The sequence below is a fragment of the Heptranchias perlo genome, unplaced genomic scaffold (genome assembly GCF_035084215.1).
Source record: "Heptranchias perlo isolate sHepPer1 unplaced genomic scaffold, sHepPer1.hap1 HAP1_SCAFFOLD_218, whole genome shotgun sequence".
Taxonomy (NCBI): Eukaryota; Metazoa; Chordata; class Chondrichthyes; order Hexanchiformes; family Hexanchidae; genus Heptranchias; species Heptranchias perlo.
Genome location: NW_027139232.1, coordinates 185300 through 200000, shown reverse-complemented (window position 1 = coordinate 200000; position 14701 = coordinate 185300). Strand labels below are relative to the sequence as shown.

At 51.8% G+C, this 14701-nt stretch overlaps 1 protein-coding gene across 1 annotated transcript in view; it reads right to left on the bottom strand.

The window, feature by feature from the left end:
• LOC137310109 (aldehyde oxidase-like) overlaps positions 1 to 14701 on the bottom strand; it is a 235854-nt gene that overhangs the window by 166786 nt on the left and 54367 nt on the right. Inside the window, 2 exon segments of the mRNA XM_067978068.1 lie at positions 2631 to 2720; positions 13317 to 13491. Coding sequence (XP_067834169.1) covers positions 2631 to 2720; positions 13317 to 13491 — 265 coding nt within the window.

Below are 14701 nucleotides of genomic sequence, written 5' to 3'. Positions count from 1 at the left end.
GAAGGGCAGGTGACAGAAGTGTTAGTGAGGGATCACTTTGGGACCAGTGATCATAATTCCATTAGTTTTAAGATAGCTATGGAGAATGATAGGTCTGGCCCAAAAGTTAAAATTCTAAATTGGGGAAAGGCCAATTTTGATGGTACTAGACTGGAACTTTCAGAAGTTGATTGGGAGAGTCTGTTGGCAGGCAAAGGGACGTCTGGTAAGTGGGAGGCTTTCAAAAGTGTGTTAACCAGGGTTCAGGGTAAGCACATTCCTTATAAAGTGAAGGGCAAGGCTGGTAGAAGTAGGGAACCTTGGATGACTCGGGAGATTGAGGCCCTAGTCAAAAAGAAGAAGAAGGCATATGACATGCATAGGCACCTGGGATCAAGTGGATCCCTTGAAGAGTATAGAGATTGCCGGAGTAGAGTTAAGAGAGAAATCAGGAGGGCAAAAAGGGGACATGAGATTGCTTTGCAGATAAGGCAAAGGAGAATCCAAAGAGCTTCTACAAATACATAAAGGGCAAAAGAGTAACTAGGGAGAGAGTAGGGCCTCTTAAGGATCAGCAAGGACATCTATGTGCGGAACCACAAGAGATGGGTGAGATCCTAAATGAATATTTCACATTGGTATTTACGGTTGAGAAAGGCATGGATGTTAGGGAACTTGGGGAAATAAATAGTGATGTCTTGAGGAGTGTACATATTACAGAGAGGGAGGTGCTGGAAGTCTTAACGCGCATCAAGGTAGATAAATCTCCGGGACCTGATGAAATGTATCCCAGGACGTTATGGGAGGTTAGGGAGGAAATTGCGGGTCCCCTAGCAGAGATATTTGAATCATCGACAGCTACAGGTGAGGTGCCTGAAGATTGGAGGGTAGCAAATGTTGTGCCTTTGTTTAAGAAGGGCGGCAGAGAAAAGCCTGGGAACTACAGACCGGTGAGCCTGACATCTGTCGTGGGTAAGTTGTGAGAGGGTATTCTGAGAGACAGGATCTACAGGCATTTGGAGAGTCAGGGACTGATTAGGAACAGTCAGCATAGTTTTGTGAGAAGCAAATCATGTCTCACGAATTTGATTGAGTTTTTTGAAGGGGTAACCAAGAAGATAGATGAGGGCTGTGCAGTAGACGTGGTCTACATGGACTTTAGCAAAGCCTTTGACAAGGTACCGCATGGTAGGTTGTTACATAAGGTTAAATCTCACGGGATCCAAGGTGAGGTAGCCAATTGGATACAAAATTGGATTGATGACAGAAGACAGAGGGTGGTTGTAGAGGGTTGTTTTTCAAACTGGAGGCCTGTGTCCAGCGGTGTGCCTCAGGGATCGGTGCTGGGTCCGCTGTTATTTGTTATTTATATTAATGATTTGGATGAGAATTTAGGAGGCATGGTTAGTAAGTTTGCAGATGACACCAAGATTGGTGTCATTGTGGACAATGAAGAAGGTTATCTAGGATTGCAATGGGATCTTGATAAATTGGGCCAGTGGGCCGATGAATGGCAGATGGAGTTTAATTTAGATAAATGTGAGGTGATGCATTTTGCTAGATCGAATCGGGCCAGGACCTACTCCGTTAATGGTAGGGCGTTGGGGAGAGTTATAGAACAAAGAGATCTAGGAGTACAGGTTCATAGCTCCTTGAAAGTGGAGTCACAGGTGGATAGGGTGGTGAAGAAGGCATTCAGCTTGCTTGGTTTCATTGGTCAGAACATTGAATACAGGAGTTGGGATGTCTTGTTGAAGTTGTACAAGACATTAGTTAGGCCACACTTGGAATACTGTGTACAGTTCTGGTCACCCTATTATAGAAAGGATATTATTAAACTAGAAAGAGTGCAGAAAAGATTTACCGGGACTTGATGGTCTGACTTATAGGGAGAGGTTGGATAGACTGAGACTTTTTTCCCTGGAGAGTAGGAGGTTTAGGGGTGATCTTATAGAAGTCTATAAAATAATGAGGGGCATAGATAAGGTAGATAGTCAAAATCTTTTCCCAAAGGTAGGGGAGTCTATAGCGAGGGGACATAGATTTAAGGTGAGAGGGGAGAGATACAAAAGGGTCCAGAGGGCAATTTTTTCACTCAAAGGGTGGTGAGTGTCTGGAACGAGCTGCCAGAGGCAGTAGTAGAGGCGGGTACAATTTTGTCTTTTCAAAAGCATTTGGACAGTTACATGGGTAAGATGGGTATAGAGGGATATGGGCCAAGTGCAGGCAATTGGGACTAGCTGAGTGGTATAAACTGGGCGACATGGACATGTTGGGCCGAAGGGCCTGTTTCCATGTTGTAAACTTCTATGATTCTATGATAAATCATGATGTTAATTAACGCTCATTCCAGTGGAGAAATACAGCCAGCTCATTGTATTTAAATCCACTCTTCTCTCCAACTCCCAAGACCATCGCCCCCGATTTTGACCAAACAAACGGCAGGAACAGGGCGGGTTCGAATCAGACGCCCCATTTCCACCCGCCCTGATTCTCCTCTCCACTGAAGTCAACAGAGAGTGAAATCAGGGCGTGGTGCAAATCAGGTGTCCGACCCGAGCCCCCTCCCCCTCCCGTACCCGCCGGGCAGCTGGGGTTCCCATCGGGGCCTTTATGTTTTGTGTGGGAAACGCTAGCTTGGATGGACAGACCTGGTATCGCTGGAGGCCCCGAGGCAGCTCAGCCGGGAATGGAGTCGTCGCACTACCGTATCGACCGAGGATGTCTCCGCCAATCGAATCCTAGATAACAAATGAAAAGAAGCTGTGAAATAAGTCAGGCAGAGAGTAGTGAGCCTCTGGAATATATTACTGGCTGGTGTGGTGGGTGTCATTACTGGCTGGTGTGGTGGGTGTCATTACTGGCTGGTGTGGTGGGTGCCATTGCCGGCTGGTGTGGTGGGTGCCATTGCCGGCTGGTGTGGTGGGTGCCATTGTTGGCTGGTGTGGTGGGTGCCATTGCTGGCTGGTGTGGTGGGTGTCATTGCCGGCTGGTGTGGTGGGTGTCATTGCCGGCTGGTGTGGTGGGTGCCATTGTTGGCTGGTGTGGTGGGTGTCATTGCTGGCTGGTGTGGTGGGTGCCATTGTTGGCTGGTGTGGTGGGTGCCATTGCTGGCTGGTGTGGTGGGTGCCATTGCTGGCTGGTGTGGTGGGTGCCATTGCTGGCTGGTGTGGTGGGTGCCATTGCTGGCTGGTGTGGTGGGTGTCATTGCTGGCTGGTGTGGTGGGTGCCATTGCTGGCTGGTGTGGTGGGTGCCATTGCTGGCTGGTGTGGTGGGTGTCATTGCTGGCTGGTGTGGTGGGTGCCATTGCTGGCTGGTGTGGTGGGTGCCATTGTTGGCTGGTGTGGTGGGTGCCATTGCTGGCTGGTGTGGTGGGTGCCATTGTTGGCTGGTGTGGTGGGTGCCATTGCTGGCTGGTGTGGTGGGTGCCATTGCTGGCTGGTGTGGTGGGTGTCATTGCTGGCTGGTGTGGTGGGTGCCATTGCTGGCTGGTGTGGTGGGTGTCATTGCTGGCTGATATGGTGGGTGCCATTTCTGGCTGGTGTGGTGGGTGTTGACTCTTTGCCTTCAAGGAGGAGCTGAACCGGTTCCTGACTGGGGCAGAGATCACATCATATAGAAGGTAAGTGTCTTTATCAGTAACACTCGGTCCATGTGATCTCCTGGACTGATTTTGATCGTCTGAGGGGGTTGAAGAGGAATTTTCCAGATTATTTTTTCCCTTATTGGCCCTGGGTTCTTTCTCTGTTTTTTTGTCTCTCCCAGGGGATCAGATGGCTGGGTGGGTGGCCGGAGGCAGGGGGGGGTGGGGGTAGAATGGGACGGGGAGGGGAGATGGGGAGAAGTCTCTAGTCATGATACTCCAGCCATCATGAGGTGTGAGGCATGCTTGATAGATAGACCAGCAGGTCTTTTCCTGCCCTTCAATTTCATATGTTCATATGTTGGTATGTTCATATGTTCATATGTTCATATGTTTGTATGTTTGTGCAGGCCCTTTCCATCCAATTAGGCAGGGCCCCGTTCAGCACGAACCAGCCTGATAGAACAGGCTCAGACCCCCCGAGAGACCCCTCCCCCACCCCGAGGGCTGTCACTGTCCAAATTGGCTTGGAAATGTCGAAAAATGTCGGAAATGTTGAAGCCGGCAAAAATTCAAAGGTTCACAGTATTTTTGGAACGATTTCCCTCAGCTGCTCTCTTACTCCACTCACCCTTGGGCTCCATCACTCAGGCCTTTCAAAATAACAAAACCAAGTCCCAGGTTAATGAACCGTGTTGGAATTTTGGAACTGGCCCAAAAACAGCGATGTCCCAAATTCTCCCTCGTAGGGTTTAGATGATCCTGAAAGATTCACTAATGGTCCCCGGCTCCAACCAATTACAACATTCAGCAATAAAACAGGGGGGGGGGGGTTACTTAACCTGCCTGAAAGATGCCCAGATCCCCCACCCTGACCAATTTTTCACCTGCTCTTCTCGAACAGGCTGCAAAGGCCCCGCCTGCAGCCCACGGGGTCCTAATCGGCACGTGATGATCAGCAGGTCCCGTGACACCAATCGGACCCTGGCCCCATTTGGACTCAGGCCTGAGTGGGGGGAGACGCTCCCACTCTCCGGCCAGGCTGAAGAGGATCAGGACGTGAAGGGGTCCCCTCTTTGGTAACTTTCCTTTGTGGGAGCCAGGAGGAGCAGGACCGGTTCTCCTGGGCCCCGTAAGGAACGCTTCGGCCTCCCCTGCCTTGGGCTTCATCCCCCCACCCCCACCATTCCCTTCTGTCTTCACAAAGGAGAACACAAATAACCTCCCAGAAATGTTAGGGAACCAAGGGTCTAGTGAGAGGGAGGAACTGAAGGAAACCAGTATTAGTAAAAAAATAGTACCAGGGAAATTAATGGGGCTAAAGGCTGACAAATCCCCAGGGCCTGATAATCTACATCCCAGAGTACTAAAGGAAGTGGCCCTGGAAATAGTGGATGCATTGGTGATCATCTTCCAAAATTCTATAAACTCTGGAACAGTTCCTACAGATTGGAGGGTGACAAATGTAACCCCACTATTTAAAAAAGGAGGGAGAGAAAAAACAGGGAATTATAGACCGGTTAGCCTAACATCAGTAGTGAGGAAAATGCTAGAGTCTATTATAAAGGATGTGATAACAGAACACTTGGAAGGCATTAACGGGATTGGACAAAGTCAGCATGGGTTTATGAAAGGGAAATCATGCTTAACAAATATACTGGAGTTTTTTGAGGATGTAACTAGTAGAATAGATAGGGGAGAACTTGTGGATTTGGTGTATTTGGATTTTCAGAAAGCTTTTGATAAGGTCCCACACAAGAGGTTAGTGTGCAAAATTAAAGCACATGGGATTGGGGGGAATATATTGGCATGGATTGAGAATTGGTTGACAGACAGGAAACAGAGAGTAGGAATAAACGGGTCTTTTTCCAGGTGGCAGGCGATGACTAGTGGGGTACCGCAGGGATCAGTGCTTGGGCCCCAGCTATTCACAATATATATCAATGATTTGGATGAGGGAACTAAATGAAACATTTCCAAGTTTGCAGACGACACAAAGCTGGGGTGGAATGTGAGCTGTGAGGAGGATGCAAAGAGGCTCCAATGTGATTTAGACAAGTTGGGTGAGTGGGCAAGAACATGGCAGATGCAGTATAATGTGGATAAATGTGAGGTTATCCACTTTGGTTGTAAAAACAGAAAGGCAGATTATCTGAATGGTCATAGATTGGGAAAAGGGGAGGTGCAACGAGACCTGGGTGTCCTTGTACACCAGTCGCTGAAAGCAAGCATTCAGGTGCAGCAAGCAGTTAGGAAGGCGAATGGTGTATTGGCCTTCATTGCAAGAGGATTTGAATACAGGAGCAGGGATGTCTTACTGCAGTTATACAGGGCCTTGGTGAGACCACATCTGGAGTATTGTGTGCAGTTTTGGTCTCCTTATCTGAGGAAGGATGTCCTTGCCATGGAGGGAGTGCAACGAAGGTTTACCAGACTGATTCCTGGGATGGCAGGACTGATGTATGAGGAGAGATTGGGTCGACTAGGCCTATATTCACTAGAGTTCAGGAGAATATAGGAACATTGGAACAGGAGTAGGCCATTCAGCCCCTTGTGCCTGCTCCGCCATTTGATAAGATCATGGCTGATCTGTGATCTAACTCCATATACCTGCCTTTGGCCCATATCCCTTAATACCTTCGGTTGCCAAAAAGCTATCTATCCCAGATTTAAATTTAGCAATTGAGCTGGTATCAATTGCCGTTTGCGGAAGAGAGTTCCAAACTTCGACCACCCTTTGTGTGTAGAAATGTTTTCTAATCTCGCTCCTGAAAGGTCTGGCTCTAATTTTTAGACTGTACCCCCTACTCCTAAAATCCCCAACCAGCAGAAATAATTTCTCTCTATCCACCCTATCTGTTCCCCTTAATATCTTATAAACTTCAATCAGATCACCCCTTAACCTTCTAAACTCTAGAGAATGCAACCCCAATTTGTGTAATCTCGCCTTGTAACTTAACCCTTGAAGTCCGGATATCATTCTAGTAAACCTACGCTGCACTCCCTCCAAGGCCAATATGTCCTTCCGAAGGTGCGGTGCCCAGAACTGCTCACAGTACTCCAGGTGCGGTCTAACCAGGGTTTTGTATAGCTGCAGCATAACTTCTGCCCCCTTGTACTCCAGTCATCTAGATATAAAGGTCAGCATTCCATTAGCCGTCTTGATTATTTTCTGCACCTGTACATGACACTTCAATGATTTATGTACCTGAACCCCTAAGTCCCTTTGGACATCCACTGTTTTTAACTTTTTACCATTTAGAAAGTACCCTGTTCTATCCTTTTTTGATCCAAAGTGGATGATCTCACATTTGTCTACACTGAATTCCATTTGCCACAGTTTTGCCCATTCACCTAATCTATCAATATCGCTTTGTAATTTTATGTTCTCATCTACACTGCTTACAATGCCACCAATCTTTGTGTCATCGGCAAACTTAGATATGAGACTTTCTATGCCTTCATCTAAGTCGTTAATAAATATTGTGAATAATTGAGGCCCCAAGACAGATCCCTGCAGGACTCCACTAGTCACATCCTGCCAATGTGAATACCTACCCATTATCCTTACTCTCTGTCGCCTTTCGCTCAGCCAACTTCCTAACCAAGTCCGTACTTTTCCCTTGATTCCATGGGCTTCTAACGTAGCCAACAGTCTCTTATGTGGGATCTTATCAAATGCCTTCTGGAAGTCCATATAAATAACATCCATTGACATTCCCTTGTCCACTACTTTAGTCACCTCTTCAAGTTCCGCACCCATGAGGACGGCCTCAACCGGGATCTTGGGTTCATGTCACGCTACACGTTACCCCACCAGCGAACAAAAGCTATCTGTTTTTAATATAATGGGTCATTTGCTGGCTTTCTCTGCCTTCCGGATGTTTCTGCCTCTCTCTCTATTTTTTTTTCCTGTTTGTTTTTTTGTTGAATGTGTATTCGGGGGTTCTGTAGGTGACACCTCTCTGTCTGAACACGGTGATTGCCTTGGCAACGGGCAGTTGCAGGGGCAGTCTGTAAACACCATGTATTGTTCTATATGTATAAATGCGTAGGCTTCAAGGAGCTCCTGAACATTTACCTGAGGAAGGAGGAAGCCTCCGAAAGCTTGTAGATTTCAAATAAAAATCGTTGGACTATAACTTGGTGTTGTAAAATTGTTTACAATTGTCAACCCCAGTCCATCACCGGCATCTCCACATCAAAAATTTCAATCAGGTTTGTCAGGCACGACCTACCTTTCACAAATCCATGCTGGCTCTCCCTGATTAACTGAAAATTCTCGAGGTGTTCAGTCACCCTATCCTTAATTAAAGACTCCAGCAATTTCCCCACAACAGATGTTAGCCTAACTGGTCTATAATTCCCCGGTTTCCCTCTCTCTCCTTTCTTAAAAAGCGGAGTGACATGTGCAATTTTCCAATCTAGAGGGACAGTTCCTGAATCTTGATAACTTTGAAAGATTATAGTTAGGGCATCTCATCGAAACATATAAAATTCTAACAGGACTAGACAGACTGGATGCAGGGAGGATGTTCCCGATGGCTGGGGAGTCCAGAACCAGGGGTCACAGTCTCAGGATACGGGGTATGCCATTTAGAACTGAGATGAGGAGAAATGTCTTCACTCCGAGGGGGGAGAACCTGTGGAATTCTCTACCACAGAAAGCAGTGGAGGCCAAGTCATTAGATGTATTCAAGAAGGGGATAGATATATATTTTTAAAATTCATTCACGGGATGTGGGCGTCGCTGGCGAGGCCGGCATTTATTGCCCATCCCTAATTGCCCTCGAGAAGGTGGTGGTGCAAAAGGGATCAAGGGATATGGGGAAAAAGTGGGAACAGGGTACTGAGTTAGATGATCAGCCATGATCATTTTGAATGGTGGAGCAGACCCGAAGGGCCGAATGGCCTACTCTTGCTCCTATTTTCTATGTTTCTATGTTTCCGCAAGACCTTCCCAGAATCACCTTCCCCAAACCGACCCGCAATTTTCCAAACCCTGCCCACTCTGGAGGAGACCCTCTCTGATGTGACAAGGGGGTGAAACTGCGAAGGGAACGGGGGAACCAGTGAAGGGAACGAGGGAACCAGTGAAGGGAACAGGGGAACCGGTGAAGGGAACGGGGGAACCAGTGAAGAGAACAGGGGAACCAGTGAAGAGAACGGGGGAACCAGTGAAGGGAACAGGGGAACCAGTGAAGAGAACGGGGGAACCAGTGAAGAGAACGGGGGAACCAGTGAACGGAACGGGGGAACCAGTGAAGAGAACGGGGGAACCGGTGAAGAGAACGGGGGAACCAGTGAAGAGAACGGGGGAACCGGTGAACGGAACGGGGGAACCGGTGAAGGGAACGGGGGAACCAGTGAACGGAACGGGGGAACCGGTGAAGGGAACGGGGGAACCAGTGAAGAGAACGGGGGAACCAGTGAAGAGAACGGGGGAACCAGTGAAGAGAACGGGGGAACCGGTGAAGAGAACGGGGGAACCGGTGAACGGAACGGGGGAACCAGTGAAGAGAACGGGGGAACCGGTGAACGGAACGGGGGAACCAGTGAAGGGAACGGGGAAACAACGAAGGGAACGGGGGAACCGGTGAAGAGAACGGGGGAACCGGTGAAGAGAACGGGGGAACCGGTGAAGAGAACGGGGGAACCGGTGAAGAGAACGGGGGAACCGGTGAAGGGAACGGGGGAACCGGTGAAGAGAACGGGGGAACCGGTGAAGAGAACGGGGGAACCGGTGAAGAGAACGGGGGAACCAGTGAACGGAACGGGGGAACCAGTGAAGAGAACGGGGGAACCGGTGAAGAGAACGGGGGAACCGGTGAAGGGAACGGGGGAACCGGTGAAGAGAACGGGGGAACCAGTGAAGGGAACGGGGGAACCGGTGAAGGGAACGGGGGAACCGGTGAAGGGAACGGGGGAACCAGTGAAGAGAACGGGGGAACCGGTGAAGGGAACGGGGGAACCGGTGAAGAGAACGGGGGAACCAGTGAAGGGAACGGGGGAACCAGTGAAGGGAACGGGGGAACCAGTGAAGAGAACGGGGGAACCAGTGAAGGGAACGGGGGAACCAGTGAAGAGAACAGGGGAACCAGTGAAGGGAACGGGGGAACCAGTGAAGGGAACGGGGGAACCAGTGAAGGGAACGGGGGAACCGGTGAAGAGAACGGGGGAACCAGTGAAGGGAACGGGGGAACCAGTGAAGAGAACGGGGGAACCGGTGAAGAGAACGGGGGAACCGGTGAAGGGAACGGGGGAACCAGTGAAGAGAACGGGGGAACCGGTGAAGAGAACGGGGGAACCGGTGAAGAGAACGGGGGAACCAGTGAAGGGAACGGGGGAACCAGTGAAGGGAACGGGGGAACCGGTGAAGGAAACGGGGGAACCGGTGAAGGGAACGGGGGAACCAGTGAAGAGAACGGGGGAACCGGTGAAGAGAACGGGGGAACCAGTGTAGGGAACGGGGGAACCGGTGAAGAGAACGGGGGAACCAGTGAAGGGAACGGGGGAACCAGTGAAGGGAACGGGGGAACCGGTGAAGAGAACGGGGGAACCGGTGAAGAGAACGGGGGAACCAGTGAACGGAACAGGGGAACCGGTGAAGGGAACGGGGGAACCGGTGAAGAGAACGGGGGAACCGGTGAAGAGAACGGGGGAACCAGTGAACGGAACAGGGGAACCGGTGAAGGGAACGGGGGAACCGGTGAAGAGAACGGGGGAACCGGTGAAGGGAACGGGGGAACCAGTGAACGGAACAGGGGAACCGGTGAAGGGAACGGGGGAACCGGTGAAGAGAACGGGGGAACCGGTGAAGGGAACGGGGGAACCAGTGAACGGAACGGGGGAACCAGTGAAGGGAACGGGGGAACCAGTGAAGGGAACGGGGGAACCGGTGAAGGGAACGGGGGAACCGGTGAAGAGAACGGGGGAACCGGTGAAGAGAACGGGGGAACCGGTGAAGGGAACGGGGGAACCGGTGAAGAGAACGGGGGAACCGGTGAAGGGAACAGGGGAACCGGTGAAGGGAACGGGGGAACCGGTGAAGGGAACGGGGGAACCGGTGAAGGGAACGGGGGAACCGGTGAAGGGAACGGGGGAACCGGTGAAGAGAACGGGGGAACCAGTGAAGGGAACGGGGGAACCGGTGAAGAGAAAGGGGGAACCGGTGAAGGGAACGGGGGAACCGGTGAAGGGAACGGGGGAACCGGTGAAGAGAACGGGGGAACCGGTGAAGGGAACGGGGGAACCGGTGAAGGGAACGGGGGAACCGGTGAAGGGAACGGGGGAACCGGTGAAGGGAACGGGGGAACCAGTGAAGGGAACAGGGGAACCGGTGAAGGGAACGGGGGAACCGGTGAAGAGAACGGGGGAACCGGTGAAGGGAACGGGGGAACCGGTGAAGAGAACGGGGGAACCAGTGAAGGGAACGGGGGAACCGGTGAAGGGAACGGGGGAACCAGTGAAGGGAACGGGGGAACCGGTGAAGGGAACGGGGGAACCGGTGAAGAGAACGGGGGAACCAGTGAAGGGAACGGGGGAACCGGTGAACGGAACGGGGGAACCGGTGAAGAGAACGGGGGAACCGGTGAAGGGAACGGGGGAACCGGTGAAGAGAACGGGGGAACCAGTGAAGGGAACGGGGGAACCGGTGAAGGGAACGGGGGAACCGGTGAAGGGAACGGGGGAACCAGTGAAGGGAACGGGGGAACCGGTGAAGGGAACGGGGGAACCGGTGAAGGGAACGGGGGAACCGGTGAAGGGAACGGGGGAACCAGTGAAAAGAACGGGGGAACCAGTGAAGAGAACGGGGGAACCAGTGAACGGAACGGGGGAACCAGTGAAGAGAACGGGGGAACCGGTGAAGGGAACGGGGAAACCGGTGAAGGGAACGGGGGAACCAGTGAACGGAACGGGGGAACCAGTGAAGGGAACGGGGGAACCAGTGAACGGAACGGGGGAACCAGTGAAGAGAACGGGGGAACCAGTGAAGGGAACGGGGGAACCGGTGAAGGGAACGGGGGAACCAGTGAACGGAACGGGGGAACCAGTGAAGAGAACGGGGGAACCAGTGAACGGAACAGGGGAACCAGTGAACGGAACAGGGGAACCAGTGAAGGGAACGGGGGAACCAGTGAAGGGAACGGGGGAACCAGTGAACGGAACAGGGGAACCAGTGAAGGGAACGGGGGAACCAGTGAACGGAACAGGGGAACCAGTGAACGGAACGGGGGAACCAGTGAACGGAACAGGGGAACCAGTGAAGGGAACGGGGGAACCAGTGAAGGGAACGGGGGAACCAGTGAAGGGAACGGGGGAACCAGTGAAGAGAACGGGGGAACCAGTGAAGAGAACGGGGGAACCAGTGAACGGAACGGGGGAACCAGTGAACGGAACGGGGGAACCAGTGAAGGGAACGGGGGAACCAGTGAACGGAACAGGGGAACCGGTGAAGGGAACGGGGGAACCAGTGAACGGAACGGGGGAACCAGTGAAGAGAACGGGGGAACCAGTGAAGAGAACGGGGGAACCAGTGAAGAGAACGGGGGAACCAGTGAACGGAACAGGGGAACCAGTGAACGGAACGGGGGAACCAGTGAAGGGAACGGGGGAACCAGTGAAGGGAACGGGGGAACCAGTGAACGGAACAGGGGAACCAGTGAAGAGAACGGGGGAACCAGTGAACGGAACAGGGGAACCAGTGAACGGAACGGGGGAACCGGTGAAGAGAACGGGGGAACCGGTGAAGGGAACAGGGGAACCAGTGAAGGGAACGGGGGAACCAGTGAAGGGAACGGGGGAACCAGTGAAGGGAACGGGGGAACCAGTGAACGGAACAGGGGAACCAGTGAACGGAACAGGGGAACCAGTGAAGGGAACGGGGGAACCAGTGAAGGGAACGTGGGAACCAGTGAACGGAACAGGGGAACCAGTGAAGGGAACGGGGGAACCAGTGAACGGAACAGGGGAACCAGTGAACGGAACGGGGGAACCAGTGAAGGGAACGGGGGAACCAGTGAAGGGAACGGGGGAACCAGTGAAGAGAACGGGGGAACCAGTGAAGAGAACGGGGGAACCAGTGAAGAGAACGGGGGAACCAGTGAACGGAACAGGGGAACCAGTGAAGGGAACGGGGGAACCGGTGAAGGGAACGGGGGAACCAGTGAAGAGAACGGGGGAACCAGTGAAGAGAACGGGGGAACCAGTGAACGGAACAGGGGAACCAGTGAAGGGAACGGGGGAACCGGTGAAGGGAACGGGGGAACCAGTGAACGGAACGGTGAACATGTGAAGGGAACGGTGAACATGTGAACGGAACGGTGAACATGTGAAGTGAACGGTGAACATGTGAATTGAACGGTGAACATGTGAAGTGAACAGTGAACATGTGAACGGAACGGTGAACATGTGAAGTGAACGGTGAACACGTGAAGTGAACGGTGAACATGTGAAGTGAACGTTGAACATGTGGAGTGAACGGTGAACACGTGGAGTGAACGGTGAACATGTGAAGTGAACGGTGAACACGTGGAGTGAACGGTGAACATGTGAATTGAACGGTGAACATGTGGAGTGAACGGTGAACATGTGAAGTGAACGGTGAACACGTGAAGTGAACGGTGAACACGTGGAGTGAACGGTGAACATGTGGAGTGAACGGTGAACATGTGGAGTGAACGGTGAACACGTGGAGTGAACGGTGAACATGTGGAGGGAAGGGTGAACATGTGAAGTGAATGTGTTCCTCGCCTCCTTGTCCAGTAGCTGGTGCAATCTCTGCCACACTTGCAGGTAGAATTTGAAGAAGAAACTGATGGTCAGTGTCCTCCGGAACTCCACGCTCCCCCCGGGAGCAGAGCCGGAGAGGGGAATCTCATCCAGCAGCAGCTTGCAGGCCTGACTCAGCAGCTCTTCTCCCCAGGATCTGTTTGAGGAAGGAGCAGGTTACAGATTACTCGCTCAGCACCCGGGCGACTGTGACACTTACAGATAAATAGCCACCAACCTACAGCTGAGCGACAGAAGGATCTTTGTGTGGACACGTACTGCAGCAACTCGCCAAGGCATCTTCGACAGCACCTCTCAAACCCACGACCTCTACCCCCTAGAAGGACAAGGGCAGCAGGTACATGGGAACAACACCACCTGCACGTTCCCCTCCAAGTCACACACCATCCCGACTTGGAAATATATCGCCGTTCCTTCATCGTCACTGGGTCAAAATCCTGGAACTCCCTTCCTAACAGCACTGTGGGAGAACCGTCACCACACGGACTGCAGCGGTTCAAGAAGGCGGCTCACCACCACCTTCTCGAGGGCAATTAGGGATGGGCAATAAATGCCGGCCTCGCCAGCGACGCCCACATCCCTAGAATGAGTATATTTAAAAATGAACCGGAGACACAGTCAGCCATGAAGTGCGAGGTTTTGAAATTCCCAGGTGTCACATTTTGCCAGGTTTTTTTGACTTTTTTTACCACTGAGAGGATTTGGGTGAAGAGTCTCTTTTAATGTTAGGGTTTTTTTTTGCAAAGTGTATTCGAGCTCGTTTAAAAAAGGCTGGACGAAAGCTGGTTAATAAACTAATTGTAATGTGTCTCCCCGAAGGCTGTGAACAATGAGGAATGTGTTAGCTTGTCTCGGTAATCGGAATAAACACCTCACACCCAATGGGGTGGGTTTTGACCACTTGGGCGCCCATTTAAATTTGACGGGGTGATCTGAGGGGCATGAAACAGGCCTCCCGATGCAGCTCACTGGACTGGGGTCTCATGATTGGGCTGGGGTGGTCACCACAAGGTAAGTTGGTGGGAGTGGGATGGGGGGAGGGGCGTGATCACGGAGGGTGGGGGTCCAGGGGTGGCAGTAATCCAGATTATTTTAGTGGGCTCTCCCCACTCCCGCTCTCTGGTGCCCATAAAAATAACTCAACACTTACCTTTCCTCTTCGATCCTGGTCTTTAAATATTAGTTAAGAAGAGAGGCTCACTCGAGAATAGATTATTCAGAGGGGCCGAGGTTTAAGGAGAAGAGGAATTAATCACACAGAGTAAGGAGGGAATTGACTGACATCATTAACAGCCTCAAGAAGGGAGAAGGATCTTCTTGTTCCCTGTCGGGCAGTTTATGTGTAG